This window comes from Mastomys coucha, unplaced genomic scaffold, assembly GCF_008632895.1.
Source record: "Mastomys coucha isolate ucsf_1 unplaced genomic scaffold, UCSF_Mcou_1 pScaffold14, whole genome shotgun sequence".
NCBI lineage: Eukaryota > Metazoa > Chordata > Mammalia > Rodentia > Muridae > Mastomys > Mastomys coucha.
In genome coordinates, this window is record NW_022196896.1 from 130,805,215 (window position 1) to 130,820,334 (window position 15,120).

General features: G+C 49.5%; 1 protein-coding gene across 3 annotated transcripts in view; it reads left to right on the forward strand.

Annotated features, from left to right (window-relative positions):
* Positions 1 to 15,120, forward strand: part of Ddx11 (DEAD/H-box helicase 11) — a 31,027-nt gene that overhangs the window by 13,874 nt on the left and 2,033 nt on the right. For all 3 annotated transcript variants that reach the window (XM_031368620.1, XM_031368618.1, XM_031368619.1), the window contains exons 9-25: positions 253 to 458; positions 2,005 to 2,157; positions 2,990 to 3,036; positions 3,325 to 3,404; positions 4,241 to 4,285; positions 4,400 to 4,467; positions 7,756 to 7,794; positions 7,993 to 8,113; positions 8,217 to 8,339; positions 8,738 to 8,850; positions 12,334 to 12,406; positions 12,656 to 12,759; positions 13,322 to 13,471; positions 13,700 to 13,768; positions 13,881 to 13,981; positions 14,483 to 14,567; positions 14,821 to 14,899. In XM_031368620.1, the coding sequence (XP_031224480.1) occupies positions 253 to 458; positions 2,005 to 2,157; positions 2,990 to 3,036; positions 3,325 to 3,404; positions 4,241 to 4,285; positions 4,400 to 4,467; positions 7,756 to 7,794; positions 7,993 to 8,113; positions 8,217 to 8,339; positions 8,738 to 8,850; positions 12,334 to 12,406; positions 12,656 to 12,759; positions 13,322 to 13,471; positions 13,700 to 13,768; positions 13,881 to 13,981; positions 14,483 to 14,567; positions 14,821 to 14,899 (1,656 nt within the window). The remainder of the gene's footprint in view (positions 1 to 252; positions 459 to 2,004; positions 2,158 to 2,989; positions 3,037 to 3,324; positions 3,405 to 4,240; positions 4,286 to 4,399; positions 4,468 to 7,755; positions 7,795 to 7,992; positions 8,114 to 8,216; positions 8,340 to 8,737; positions 8,851 to 12,333; positions 12,407 to 12,655; positions 12,760 to 13,321; positions 13,472 to 13,699; positions 13,769 to 13,880; positions 13,982 to 14,482; positions 14,568 to 14,820; positions 14,900 to 15,120) is intronic.

Sequence of the window (15,120 nt, forward strand, 5' to 3'; positions counted from 1 at the left end):
AAAAAAAAAAAAAAAAAAAAGAGTGTGCTTCCTGGGTCAGGGTCAGGGACCTGGCTTAGACGTGTTTGTGCCATCTCTTTTTGGAGAGCGAGCATAAAGTAAAAATCCCAGAGGATTCTGATGAGTCCACAGTGAGCAGCAATTACCTACCCAAGTGAACGCATGTGTTTCTACACCATTGTACCTCCTCCTGACCCCAGATGTGGCTGAGCCCCTTCCTGCCCTTGCTTTCCTCCATCTGTACCACCACAGAAAAGAACATGACTAGAGAAGACAAGCCAAAGAGAAAGACGCAGAAGATCCAGGCCTCTTGCCCCTTCTATAACCATGAGCAGATGGAGCTTCTCCGGGATGAGATTCTGCTGGAGGTGAAGGACATGGAACAACTTGTGGCCCTTGGGAAGGAGGCCCGGGCCTGCCCCTATTATGGAAGCCGCTTTGCCATCCCTGCAGCCCAGGTGAATGTGCTGGGAAGTGGGAAGTGTCTGGGTGTGAACTGGGGCTTGCAACACGAGGAGGAGGATGTCCCTACCTGGGTTAGCGCGACAGCGGCTCTGCTTCTCATTCTCATGGACAAAGCAGTCTAATCCAGAGTGTGAAGAGGCCAGGGATCCCCGATGGCTTTGGGCGACAGGCCGGTTAGCATTATTGAGTGTTCAGCCCTTAGCAATCCAAGAAGAGTGTTGTCATTCTGAGGAGCCACACTGACAGGGCACTGGGTCGGAGCTGAGCCCAGAATTCGACATAACTAAATGGCTTTTCAGGTGGACTGCTGGTGTACCCATCTGCCAGCTCACGGCAAGCAAGTCTACAGAGAGCAAAGCCGGTTTTCTTTGCCAGCCCCCTGCTCTTCTCTGTGGGTCACTTCATGCTATCTTGCTCCCTTCTTGAAACTGCCACTCATTGGGAGATCTGAGTCATCCAGGAGACTTAAATGGTTTCAAGAGAGCGCACTTGGTAATCATGTTGCTCAGTGCAGTGCTTACTCATGGATGGCCTTGCTGTGTGTGACTCAGACAAACTGAGGGCCTCTCCCAGGTGTCTGAGGGAGCCAGTGCCGTTACTATTCAGAAGACCTGACGTTGGTGTGATCTGACAGGTGGAGGCTGTTGTCAGCTCATTTTCTTTTACAACAGTCCACTGAAATAGCTGCATTTCTACGTGAGAACACTGGGGCCCAGACAGGTGATTTTCTCTCCTCTCACGGTCTTAACTGATGCTACCCATATTGGCACCTGGTTTTCATATTGTCAGCGTGTGTGTGTGTGTGTGTGTGTGTGTGTGTGTGTGTGTGTGTGTATTCGAGAGCAAATGTGTGCCTGCCTGTGTGCAGGCCAGAGAACAACTTTGGGTGTGGCAAAGCTAGCTGGCAAGTGAGCCTGTCTGCATCCTTGCTGCTGTGATCTCGAGCGGTTTTCCCCATGGCTTTGTGGCTCACACTTAGCCATTGCTTTCAAGGAAAACACTTCACGGAGTGATCTCCCTCACTTGTTTGTTGGAAAAATCTTCATAGCAGTATATACCTACAAATTTGATTTTATACTCACCCCTATAGACATGGTTTGTCAGATCCACTTAGCTGATGAAAAACCAAGGTCATTTAAACGAGACTTTGCCAGAGTCACAAAGCTGAGATAGCAGCCCTAGGGCCCTAGGCTAGGGTTGCTTTCTGCTGCTTGATGATTGTCAGTGTGCTGAAGAACTTTGGAGCCTGAGGATGCAGTTCACCTCCAGGGACTCCAGCCCTCCCCCTTCCCAGGTGATCAACTCCAGTTTGAGTTCCTCATAGTTGACATCCCACAGAAAACATCTGAAAGAAGGGCTGTTGGAACAGGCAGAATACTGAGCTGTGGCATTCTGGCTTGAATCCTGCCCCCACCTGCAAGGGCTGAGTAAGTTTAAACAATGCCATTAGAACTTGAGTGGCCTGGAGAGTACTGCAGGGTGCTAAGCTTCTGCTCTGTGAAGACAGGCTGCTTCACTGCCTGTCACCTTTCCCTACAGCTAGTGGTGCTACCCTACCCAATGTTGCTGCATGCAGCCACCCGACAGGCTGCGGGCATCAGGCTGCAAGGTCAGGTGGTCATTATCGACGAGGCTCACAACCTGATCGACACCATCACCAACATCCACAGCACAGAGGTCAATGGTTCCCAGGTGGGTCAGCCTCTCTTGTGGGCAGAGTGACATAGGTCATTCCTTCAAATGCCTGGATCAGGGAGTCTTCTGGATGTAGGGCTTGGTAGAGGGCAAACTGAACTGAAAGCCTGTCTTGTCTTGTTCATTGGTAAGAGAGGTTCTTGGGAGACAGCTTGAAGAGGGTGACTGCTTTTGTCTTCAGCTCTCCCTCATACAGGGTGCTGCTCACTAGTTCTCTATTAGTAGGGTGGTGACATCAGGGCCCAGCAGTCTCACAGGATTGCTTTTTATCATTAGTGATACTGCTCTGGGGGCCTTTAATGGAGGAATGCTCAGGGCCTCGGCAGGCTCCTGTTTACTCCTGTGTACTTTCCTCTGGTACGTGGCAAGCATGGAAAGGGGTTTGTGTGTCTCATGCTTTTCTCTTGGAGTAGGGGTTCCCTGCTTTATTTTGAGAGCTTGGATTAATGGAGAGCAAAGTTGTGTACCTTATACCCACACTGCACAAATTGAGGTGTGCCAGGTTATGACCACTGGCTTCTGACCCTGAAACCTGTCAGCCACCTTGAGTCTCAGTCTTGGAGTATAAGTCATCTCCCAGCTCAGTTCTCCTGTAAGATTTAGGACCTTCAGCCTCAGTCTCTTCCTTTGCCCTCTCAGCTCTCCTCAGCCCTATGGCCTGCCTGTACGTGCTTTTTTCTTTTTCTTCTTTTGCTTTTGTCTGTCACTATCCAGATGCCCATCACCTTGATGGCACCCATGCGTCCTGAGCTGGCATTTCCTAGATCTCTACAGAGATCCTCTCAACCCTATCCGGGGATGCCTTCAAGCTGTTCTGTTTTCTCCCCAGCTCTGCCAGGCCCATTCCCAGTTGCTCCAGTACATGGAAAGATATGGGTAAGAAACTACCCGAGGCAAAAGGTCTACCCAGGCTCAGCCTCAGTGGCTTCCACATTAGCCTGTCATAGCACAAATGGAAGAATGGGTTGAATTGGTCTGACCTGGTATGTGCCCCCTACATCTTATGCCTTTTGGGATAGAGCAGCAGGTGCTGAAAACCTTGGTCAAGCCAGCCAGGCTTTTATCTGCTGGAGGGTTTGTAGCTCCCAGCGCAGTGTGTCAGGCCCAGGCATCCGGTGGAGGGGTTACTAGAGAATGCTACCCTTTGCCCCGTTGCTTCCTTAGGAAGCGTTTAAAGGCCAAGAACTTGATGTACATCAAGCAGATCCTGTACTTGCTGGAGAAGTTTGTGGCTGTTTTGGGAGGTAGGTGCACCATCTCCTGGCTCATGCCTAATCTGCAATTGTGTCGGTCTTGTTCCTTGAATGCCAGTGAGGGCACGTGGGTGTTTTACGTTTTTAGACACTGTCTTGGTCGTTCCTTAGGGTGTCCTTGTTTCTATCTTAGTTGAGACCTTAGCTTTTTCACTTAGAAACCTAACGGTACAGTTATGATAATCATACAGTATAAAGCAAAACATGACTTTGTGTGGGGTAGTTACAGCCATGTGGTACACTGGCTCTGACACACTGGCAAAAGAGAAGTCCAGGAGCTTTAAACTTCATTCACAGAGGGAAAACTAAAGCTCAAGGTGAGACCTGCCTGTTGCTCGCGAGACTGGAGGCTGCTGACTCTAGCCAGCAGCCAGGTTTCTTTGGCTCTTCTGGCCGGGACTGTTTTACTATATGTCAGTGGTTTTCAAGGCGTCTGTAGAGCTCTGTTTCCAGAAAGCTGGTGGAGGCTTGTCTAGCAAGCTGTTGTCCCATGTTAGCACTTTCCACTTACTTCTCTGCCTGTGCCACAGCTCGTCATCTTCTGGCAGATTCTGTTTTCTCCCTTGTCCTGCTCAGTGACAGTGGGGAGACTGTCCTGCTCCTGTCTCTCTCCAGGCCTTGGATTCCATTTGAAGTGTGTGAGACAGACCTACAAAGCTCCTGTAACTTCCTGTCCTTTTAGTGTGTCCTTTGTTTGCTATAAATGCCCAAACAGATGTCTCTTGAAACATGAATGTTCCTTGTAGTTCATGAAGCTAGGACAGAATTATATCTCAGAAGTGGGCAGAGAGCTGCCATCGTGACCCATTGGAATTCCCCTCTTTTAGGTAATGTTAAGCAAAATCCTAGTACACAGAGCCTGCTTCAAACAGGTGAGGAGGTTGCTGACAAGGGTGGGAGGTGGTGCGAGCCACCCAGAGCTTTACTCCAGGACTGAGCTGAGGACTCAGCAAGGTACAGACCCAGCGTCCTTTGTCTGTTCACAGGGTCAGAGCTGAAGAGCATCAATGACTTTCTCTTTCAGAGCCAGGTGGACAACATCAACTTCTTCAAGGTAAAGGTCTATTCTGATTGAGCACCTTTCCATTTCCTTAAGGCTCTGAAAGGAGAGGTAGGGGAGGAGGCCAGCTGCTGTGCACTCGCCTGTCATGTTCTGCCTCTAGCACCTAATCAAGTAAGCATAGAAGAAATAATGTGTAAACCATTGTCCAAGGGTCTATAAATCAGGACTAGGCAGTTACCAGGTCTTTAAACTGGACAGCAAAATAGTTGTGCCAGGGCCTGTCTACCACTTTGGGGTTAGGTGTTGTGGGTTGATAAGAGAGGTTGCTCTTTGCATCCCTGGGGGTAAACACAGCCTCTTCTTCCCTATCCATCTCTGTTCTGCCAGTCTTAATCCAGGGAATTGTTTTCAGAGTATAATCCATGGTGTACCTTATAAGGTGAGCAGGTGAGCATGGTTTGGACCACCCATTGGATCTTCCTGCTGGAGCCTCGGGTGGGATGGCACGAGCAGACCTTTGCTTCTGTTAGCCTTTGAAGTCTGATGCTCCCACAGGTGTTAGGTCACTAGGTCACTAACTCACAACCTAGTGTGTCTAAATGAAGCCTCCATGGATACTGTCCTTTTGTTCTGAGCACACTGCCAGGACCTAGTATGGTCATTTAAGAACAGGAAACCTGCTGGGTGGTGGTTCAGGAGGCTGAAGCAGGGGGATCTCTGTGTTTTAGGTCAGCCTGGTCTGTAGCCAGGGTTATACAGAGAAACCCTGAAACCTAAAACCAACAAAAGAACAGGAAAACAGGCTCAGAATAGCTGCTCTGGAGGGTGACTGGCCCAAGCTCCATGTGGGTGACACAGGGTGGCTAGATGGGGCTGGTGTTGAAACCCAACTTGACCCACCCTAGATCATGCTCTCTCCCTGCTTGCCTTCAGTTTTCAAATCAGTGTCCCTTAGACTAACCTTTGGTCATCGTCACTGCTGTGATCCCGTTGGCCGTCTTTGGTACCTTTCTCCCCTTTGTTCAGCGCTGAACAGTTGTCATTCCCCGTGGTTCTTGGTTACCACAACTATGACCCTCGTGGCAGGCTTTTTCCTCTAGCTTGCCTCAAACCTCTCCCTTTCACTTTGTACAGGCTGACTGAAGCATTCTTCATCAGATGCCAGTCTTGGTAGCAGTCTGTCTGATTCCCACAGACTCTTAATGCCACATTGTGAGCTGAGCTGAGGCACCTGCCTGACTGAGCACAGCAGGGAGACTACATGTGGCCCTTCCCTGGGACAGCTCATCTCCTTTCTGCTCTGATGGAAAGGATTGGACTTTTCAGTTTTTTGTTATTTTGGGGTTTTTTGATGTTTCAAGATAGGTTTCACTATCTAGCCCTGGCCATCCTGGAATTCAATCTTGTAGACCAGGCTAGCCTAGAATGGTTTTGATTTTTGGTTTTTTGTTTGTTTGTCTTTGGAGTTTAAAGATTTGTCTTTTTAATGTGTATGCCAGCACACATTCATGTTTTGAATTCAGGTGTGCCTGTGCCACAGTGTTTGTCAGACAAGAAAGAGGACAGTTTTCCCATGTTCATCCTTGCTTTCTACCCTGTTTGAGATAGGGTCTCTTGATTGTTTTTCCACTGTGTGTGCCAGGCAAGCTGGTTCACAGGCTTCTGGGGCATTTCTTGTCTCTGCATACTTTTAACTTAACTCTTCTTCAAGACCCAGTCTGCATATGGGCACTTTTGGAAGGAAGCAACATGCAGTTAGTGCCTTTTTTTTTTTTTTTAATGTATTTCGGTGTTTTGCCTGCATGCATGTCTGAGCACCACATGTATGCATGCCTGCTACCTAAGGAGGTCATGAGAAGAAGATGTGCTGAAGTGGAATTATGGATGGTTGGGAGCCATCGTGTAGGACCCAGGTTTTCTGGAAGAGCAAGCAGCCAGTGCTCTCACGGCTGAGCCAACCTTCTCATCCTTGAGATCTTGTCTTGGACTCCCCTAAGGTGACCAGACAGTGGGAACATTTGTGATGAGGCTTGGGTGTGAGGTCTCCTGTGGAACCCTGTGTTCTTAGGGCCACTGGAGTGGTGAGTACTCAGAAAGTAGACCAGTAAGTTTTCTTTTAGGGTTGTGGGTCCTGGGTCCGCTCTGGCACAGAACACACATGTTGGGCTGTAGGGAAGCACCAAGGCACCGCTTAGGGTGGGAAAGTGCAATCTGTGGTGCAGGACAGCTGGAGCTGGTTCAGGGGTCCGCTGGCCTTCAGTGAGGCTGGGGCCATCTGGTTCTCACGCTCTTGGACATCCAGGCCCTGATGGGGGCCAAGGAAAAGCTGAGAAAATCTAGCCTGGGGCTGGGTGTTGGCGCGTGGGGTGGGGGGAGGGGAGTTAGTGGGCTTGGTGACAATTGTGGCTGGGAGTGCAGAGAGACCTACAGGAGATTAGACAGCAGCTCCATGGCTCCCCATGGTAGATCCCGATGAAAAGAGACAGTCTATGGTTCCAAATCATTTATTGACATGGTGGAAAGTAGATCTGTGGGGCTAACGAGATGGCTCAGTGGGTAAGAGCACTGACTGCTCTTCCGAAGGTCCTGAGTTCAGATCCCAGCAACCACATGGTGGCTCACAACCACCTGTAATGAGATCAGACGCCCTCTTTTGGTGCATCTGAAGACAACTACAGTGAATTACACCAGAGCGAGCAGGACCAGAGTGGGGCCCGAGTGAGCGGGGCTAGCAGAGGTTGTGACTTCAATTCCCAGCAGCCACACACGTGATAGCTCATGGCCATCTGTACAGCTATAAATAAAATAAATCTTAAAAAACAAAAGTAGATTTGTAAACCCATACTCCACTTCTCAGGGTAGGCCTGAGATTAAATCCCTTTTGCAGGGAGGAGGGTCTGGGAAGGGAAGCTTATTGGCCATGCTCTCCAGGCCTAAAGGGACCTCATTGGCATAGAGAGCTCTGTCTTGCTCCCAGGTGACCACAAGTCCTGTCTCTTTTCCTGTTGTCTTGGTGTGCGGTGTGAGGGATGCCTTATGTGTGCTCTGCCCCTATGTGACTAATGACCACAGATGTATGGAGGGCTTCAGCTAGTGACATGGGCCTGGTGCCTAGGAACAGGCGAAGCTCCTCCCGTCCTTTCAGGTCTCCGGTGCTTCAAAGCCTTTAGCTCAACCAAGGACCAGGTTACCTGGTCCACTGCCTCACCCTTTCTTATGTGGCTTTGGGTTCCTTCAAGGTGGCAGTGAGCCATATTCCTTCAGTGGTAAGGGGTGGCCGCCTCAGAGTTTAGCCCACAGTTTGCTTCCTTCTCACAATGGCCTGTGCTGCTTCTGCAGGTGCAGCGGTACTTGGAGAAGAGCATGCTCAGCAGGAAGGTACCTTTCCCATTGTTTTGGCAAGGAGCCAGAGTATCCCTGCTTGCCTTACTGTGCTGCCTGAGGATTCTAGGCTTCTGATTGCACTGTCCATAGTGTGGAGTGATTCCTGGCTTGGGAGGAAGTGGGCTGCGGGCTGGCTTGGGTGTCTTATTCAGTTTCTTCTCATTTTTGTCTGTCCTCTTGTCCCCGACACAGCTTTTTGGCTTCACAGAACGTTTTGGAGTTGTTCTTCCATCCCTCTCAGACTCTCAGGAAAACCAAGGTCTGGGTGGCTTCCAGCAGTTCCTGAAGAGCCTGCAGTCGGGGCCTACTGAGGGTGAGCTGGGAGGGTGAGCAATGAGAGCCAGAAACAGGCCCTTTGAGTGAACATGGACTCGATATAAGGAAGGCCTTCTTTCCCATCCTACCTTCTTCTGCAGACTCCCTAGAGGAGGGCCAGGCTATGCCGCTGCGGCCTGCCTCTCCACTGATGCACATTGAGGCCTTCCTGGCAGCTCTCACCACAGCCAACCAGGATGGCAGGGTTATTGTGAACCGCCAAGGTAATCCACTGCTTGTAGCCAAGGGGCCTAGCTTGAAAGGCTCTATCATACTGCCTGATTGTGTATGTGAAGGAACCACAAGCCTCCTAGGCTGGAGCCACCAATGGCCTGGGAGACTGGGTTTCAGAGGTACTGAGTAATGTCAGGCAAGGTCCCTACAGAACCTAGAATCTCACGGCTGTGGTTAGATGTGGTTCGACTGTATCTTTGTTCTGTTGTCTGAAGGTTATGTGACACTGGCCAGACTATCTTTGTTCCTGAGTTTCCACATAGTCTATGGTAGCAATGTCAAGAGAAGAGCTTTTCTTTAGAGGGAGAATGGGAGCTCACTGGTCCCCATGGAGCATCTGGGTTTCGTAGGCCTAATCAGTTCTATTCCTTTTTCATTTGTCTTTCAGGCAGTGTGGGTCAGAGCAGCCTTAAATTCTTACTCTTGAACCCAGCTGTGCACTTTGCCCAGGTGGTAAAGGAATGCCGAGCAGTGGTCATTGCAGGTGGCACCATGCAGCCGGTAAGGTACCAGGGAAGGACACACATCAGTCTCTCTTCTCTGTCCCCTGGGCCCCTAAACACAACTGGGCCAGCACATGCAGGCTCAGCAGTGCCTACTAGGGGCCACTGCCAGTTCACTGGCCTTGCCTTTTAGGCTGGTGGGGTGGTAGCCCTGTGGCTCTTGTGTGTCTGCAGCCTGTGGAGCTGACTCTGAGAAGAAACCCTTCTGTAGTCCCAGACTCCATGGAGGTGCTGTCCTCTCATTCCTCCCTCACCAGCATCTCCTGGAGAGTCATCACCTGTATGTCTTGTGAAAACATAGTGTTAGTATATAGAAGTCTAAGACAAGCTTTAACTAAATCAGAATTCTACGAACTAACGGTTCATGCTGGTGTGCTATTACATATGTGTGTACATGCTTTGTAAAACCATGCTTCTACATTATTGCTATCATTTGCTTTTCTCTCTGTACAAGATGTTTGTTTGTTCTTGTCAGCAGATGTTTATTCTAGCATATTCCTCTGTGCTGCATTTAAATGTGAACTGTGTTAGATTTCACCACTCATGTCACATTCCACCAGTGTGCTGCTCACCTCTGTCCTACTTGGTTGGATACTTCACTCTTCCCCATTGTTAGAGACAGTAGTTTCCTCAGTTGTGTGATCAAGGGTTATTTCCTTGTTTCATCCTGAGAGCACTCTGTGGTCTAGACTGTTGGGCTCCTAAGCATGAATTCCAGCCATGGCTGCCTGCTAGCATGGACTTTTATTGGTCTTTTCTGTTGTGTTACCTGTGTTACAGCTAATGGACCTCAGAACTATGTGTGTGCCAGGCAGATACTCTGCCATCATCAAGGCACATTCCAAGCCCTTGTAGATAATTGTTTAATTTTTGGTTTGGAGTTTGTGTGTATTCATTTGGTGTTAACATGGTGCATGGCCATTATTGTTCAGTTTGTTGGTTTTTATTTTTCTTCTGTTTTTTTTCGAGACAGGGTTTCTCTGTGTAGCCCTGGCTGTCCTGGAACTTACTCTGTAGACCAGGCTGGCCTCGAACTCAGAAATCCACCTGCCTCTGCTTCCCAAGTGCTGGGATTAAAGGCCTGCGCCACCGCAGCCAGGTGGTTTGTTTGTTTTTGAGATAGAAGTCTCACAATTATGTAGTCTTTGTGTGTGTGTGTTTGTTTTGAGACAGTCTCTCTACAAGGTCCTTGCTGTCCTAGAATTTGCTATGTAGACCAGGCTGCCCTCAAACTCACAAGAGAATCCTCTGCCTCTCCGTCTCAAGTGCTAAGATTAAAGGTGTCTACCAGCATGCCCAGTAATGAGTGGCCTTGCCTGGCTTTACAGACTCTTTTTAGTCACCATGTGGCTGCTAGGAGCCAAACCCAGGTTCTCTGCAAAAGCAATGAAGGTTTTTAACCATGGAGCCATCTGTCCAGGCCTCAAGTTTTTTTTTTTTTTTTTTTTTGTTTTTTGGTTTTTTTGAGACAGGGTTTCTCTGTATGGCTCTGGCTGTCCTGGAACTCACTCTGTAGACCAGGCTGGCCTTGAACTCCGAAATCCACCTGCCTCTGCCTCCCAAGTGCTGGGATTAAAGGCGTGCGCAGCCGCCGCCACCACCACCCGGCAGGCCTCAAGTTTTTTATTAAAGATTTTGTCTATGTATATTTGTTGAGTGCATCCTCCTAGTATTTCACTCTCCTCCCTATTTCCCTCCTTTCCCTCCCATTGTCCCTTAGACACCGCACTTCGACTCAGTGTCATCTGTGTGTGAAGATGTCATGTATAGAATCTAGGACTGCAGGTAGCTTAGCTCATGTAATGTGATCTTCCCCGGTTGCCTCCCTCCCTCCGCCTCCTGAGACAGGCTTCTCTGTGTAGCCCTGGCTGTCCTGGAACTTGCTCTGTAGACCAGGCTAGCCTTGAACTCAAGACACCCATTTGCCTCTGCCTCCCAAGTGGTGAGATTAAAGGCGTGTGCCCTCACTGCCTGGTCTTGTGTACCACATTTTCTTTGTCCAAGCCTCTGTTGATGGATATCTTGTTCATTTTACTAATTGGGTTGGTGTTCAGTGCAGCAGTGAGCACTGATGTGGAATACTTTTGTGATATGTTGGGGTCCTTTGGCTCAGTATTCTGGAGTTAGGTCTCAGAATCCTGAGACAAATGGCTAAACGGCTGTTACCACATCAGAGTGCTAGCTCCGGGGCCTTCAGTACCTGTGTTTCCTCCCAGCACTTCACCCTGCCACCTGCCCTAAAGTCTTCCTTCAGCCGCTAGGCTTCCTTCTCCCCTTCTCCCAGCTTGAGTCTTGTAGAACTCACTCATCTTGGCCCTGGCTACTCTCCTGCTCTCCCTTCAGTCTCTCCTCTCATGGGCTGGCTTAGTCCCCTGGCCATGTTCAGCCTGGACTCTTCCCTCTGCCTGCTCTCTCCCTTAGATCTACAATAAAAATCCCCACACTTTTGGACTTGGCATGCCCTCCTCCTTTTATTCATTTTTTTCAGCTGCGCATATGGGCGATCCATTTTCAGTGAGTTTTGTTTTGGGAAAGCTGCATACTGACTTCCACGGTGGCTAGATCAGCTTACATTCCCATCAGCCATGTCTCAGGCCTATTGTCCCTATCCTTGCCTGAATTCTTTGTTCTCTTTTCTTGCCATTTAAACACTATTTCTATTGTTTGAGACTTTTATCTCAATATTTTTTAAACATATTCACCTCCCCCTCATCTCTTCTCTCCATCAGTCCATTCTGTGTTGCCCAGTCAGTCTCTGTAGTGAGTTCTTTCTGTATTTGTGTGATTCCCTTAATAGGGACTCACATCATTAAAGAAAACTGGCTTTCCCCCTGCAGCAGTTGTCAGAGTCTAGTAGTTCCTCAGTTACTGATGGGCTTTCTATCCCTACAATCCCACCTCCATGCTGGGGTTCTGACTGCCTCGAGTTTGCTCTAGATTTCATCTGTCACAGTCACCTGCCCTGATGTGTCCTGAAACATTTCCTTGATGTTATCTTCCACCCGTGGCTCTCGAAATCCATCTTCCCCTCTTCCTGAAGATCTCTAAGCCTTGACTGTCATTCTGTTGGGATAAGGCAGGAATCTTAACATAGTTTTGATTCTCATTTCTCTGGTGGCTAGTAAGAGTGAACATTTCTTCATACTATGGGCCATTTCTTTTTCCTGTGATGAGAAGTGCTCGTTTTGTTACTCTATTTCCTGACTGCGTTTTCGGTTTGTCTCACTTTTGGAGTTGTTTGTGTATTGTCGGTAGTGGTCCTCCCTATTGTTGATGTGGACATACAGGAAGGGCCTGAGGCCTCCGCCTCCGTCATTGCTCTTCCTTAGGTTTTCTGTCGACACTGGTTACCGATTGTTTCCTTTTTGCTTGGGTCATTAGCCGTTCTTTCTTTCCTGTTGGCTGGACTTCTCTTTCATTCGCTACAAGAGCACACAACCGCAGGCTCTGAGGTCACGAGGCCCTGATGTCACTGCTGCAGGTGTCTGACTTTCGGGAGCAGCTGCTGGCGAGTTGTGGAGTAGAAGCTGCACGAGTGGTGGAGTTTTCCTGTGGTAAGCCAGTGTGGAGGGTAGCCTGGGCGAAGGCAGAGGGCACACTGCATTGGTACCTCAGTGGACTTGCTCACCAGCACACCTCCCTAGACCCAGGTTCTGCACTCTGCTCACCACACTGTTTACACTAGCTGTGTCAGGGCAGAGAAGAACTAAGCGCATTTCACATTTTTGCTCCTAGTTGGAGAAGTGATTTGAGAGATTGCCCTACCTGAACACTAGTTTTCAGCCTTCCTTTGGTATCACCAGGTCACGTGATCCCTCCCGACAACATCTTGCCCCTTATTATATGCAGTGGGCCCTCTAACCAGCAGCTGGAATTCACCTACCAGAGAAGAGAGCTACCTCAGATGGTCAGTGCCAACTTACTTCCTGTCTTCTCTGGCCTGTGACCAGGTAGAGAGTACTACCAGCGTTGGCATGGAGACGCATGGTCACATCCGGGACATGAGTGGAGTCATTTTCTTAGATATTTATCAAGGAAGATCTTAGCTGCCTTCCTCACCGTCTGTTGTTAAATGCTTTCTAAAGAGCACCTATCATGAGGATGCAGGGCGGGAGAAGGCCGACCAGCTCAGGGGTTCTTGCTTCTTGCCTCTATCCTGGGAAGGGTGAATTTCTGGGGCACTACTCCTATGGCATCTCAGTGCCACCTTGTTCCGATTGGTACCCCTCATGAAATGGGCACATAGGGAGATGCCAGTGGCATGCCAAGGGTCTGCTTTGTCTTCTCTGAAAATCCCACCAGTGATGGGACGTGGCATAAATGCAAGAAGTCAGCACAAGGCCTAGTGGGTATGTCTGTTAAAAGTAGAGAGCACACTGCAGGACTTCATGCTACCAAAGGGGAGCTGTTCGGCTTCCGTCCTGGGCGGCTGTGGGGCCTGCTCTAGGCTGGCTCTTTGCTTTCTGCAGATGGAGGAGACTGGCCGCATTCTTTGTAATTTGTGTAACGTGGTCCCTGGAGGGCTGGTGTGCTTCCTCCCTTCCTATGAGTACCTGCGCCAGGTACATGCTCATTGGGACAAGACTGGCCTGCTGGCACGTTTGTCTGTCAGGAAAAAGGTGAGTGCCCCTTAGCCTGTTTATGAGGACATTGCTACTTGTAGCTCTTCCTCGGGTCCCTCAACCTTGTGTTAACTTGGCATCTACTAAGTCGAGGCCTGGGACACCATTCACAGGGATTCTCTTAGCTTGACTACATGTTCCATCCACGTTCTTCAAAACCCAGACCGGGCTCAAGAGTCGGTCTTTTGAAGCCTTTTGCTGGGAGACCTTGTCTTCTGCCCTCAGATATTTCAAGAGCCCAAGAGAGCAAGCCAGGTGGAGCAGGTGCTGATGGCCTATTCCAAGTGCATTATGGTGAGACATGGAAGTGAGGCTGGGTCCAGAGACCCCAGTGTCTGTCAGCTGGGAACAGTTGTGTGAGTCACAGACTTGGCTCAGGACCCCTGGTGTGGTTCTCCCCTGACAGAGCTGCAGTCACTCAGAAGGCCATCTGACAGGGGCCTTGCTCCTCTCTGTAGTTGGAGGGAAGATGAGTGAAGGGATCAACTTCTCTGATGACCTGGGCCGGTAGGTGTGGTGTCCTCTTGTCTGCTTGATCCCGGTTCTGTCTGGGTTGGATCTCTAAGCTAAAAGTGGTGCCTCCATGGGGAGACCCAGAGGCCATAGGCGTGGAGGAGGGATAGGGCACAGGTTAGTGAGTGAGCATGTGTGCTCAGAAGGTAAGAGGATACAATGGCGAGTCTCAGCACACACAGAAAAGCCTGCATGGTGTATTTACCAGTCAGCACTGTGCGTCAGAGATGAGACACCCCTGGGTAGTTCTGCCCACGAACCCTAGGATCATGTGAGCTTCAGACTTAGTGAAAAATCATGCCTCAGAGATTAAGGTGAAGAGTGTCAGAGGACAATGCCTGCCATCTCCCTCTGGCCTCCACGCGCATGTGTGTAGGCACATACACTGTAAAAGGCCCATGAAATCACATGTAACTCGTTCTAAATATCAGCTGATCCAGTGTCAGCGATAGCAGTATGCTGACTTGATGACTTACACCATGTGACCCACTACAGGTGTGTGGTGATGGTGGGGATGCCGTACCCCAATATTCAGTCTCCAGAGCTGCAAGAAAAGATGGCCTACTTGGATCAGACCCTTGTAAGTGTCTGTAGTGTTTCAGAGGTGAAAGGGAGGAAGTGGTGTGCCACCCCCTGGGACTGGCTGACAAGGTCGTCCAAATGGTAGCTTTTCTCCATAGAGGTTTTGGAGTATACCTCTAGCCCACCGGATCTTCTCTATTGCATGAACAAGCCGTTGGCTCGGACTCATGAAACCTGACCTTGCTCCAAAGCCTGGACTACAAGGCAGGCAAAAGTAGAGTCTAGTCTTTCTTTTTCTGTTTTCTTCTTAGTCTAGGACACAAGGTCAACCCCGACCAGGGACGGTATTGATAGAGAATCTGTGTATGAAGGCTGTAAACCAATCCATAGGTAAGTGTGGGGCTGCTTCTAGTGCAGATGGATGGTTTGAGGCAGGAGGGACGTTAGGACTGTGTTGTCCAGTGGAGGGTCAATGAAGGAGGGACGTTAGTACTGTGTTGTAATGGATGGTTTGAGGCAGGAGGGATGTTAGTACTGTATTGTCACTGGTTTGAGGCAGGAGGGATGTTAGTACTGTATTGTCCATTGGTTTGAGGCAGGAGGGATGTTAG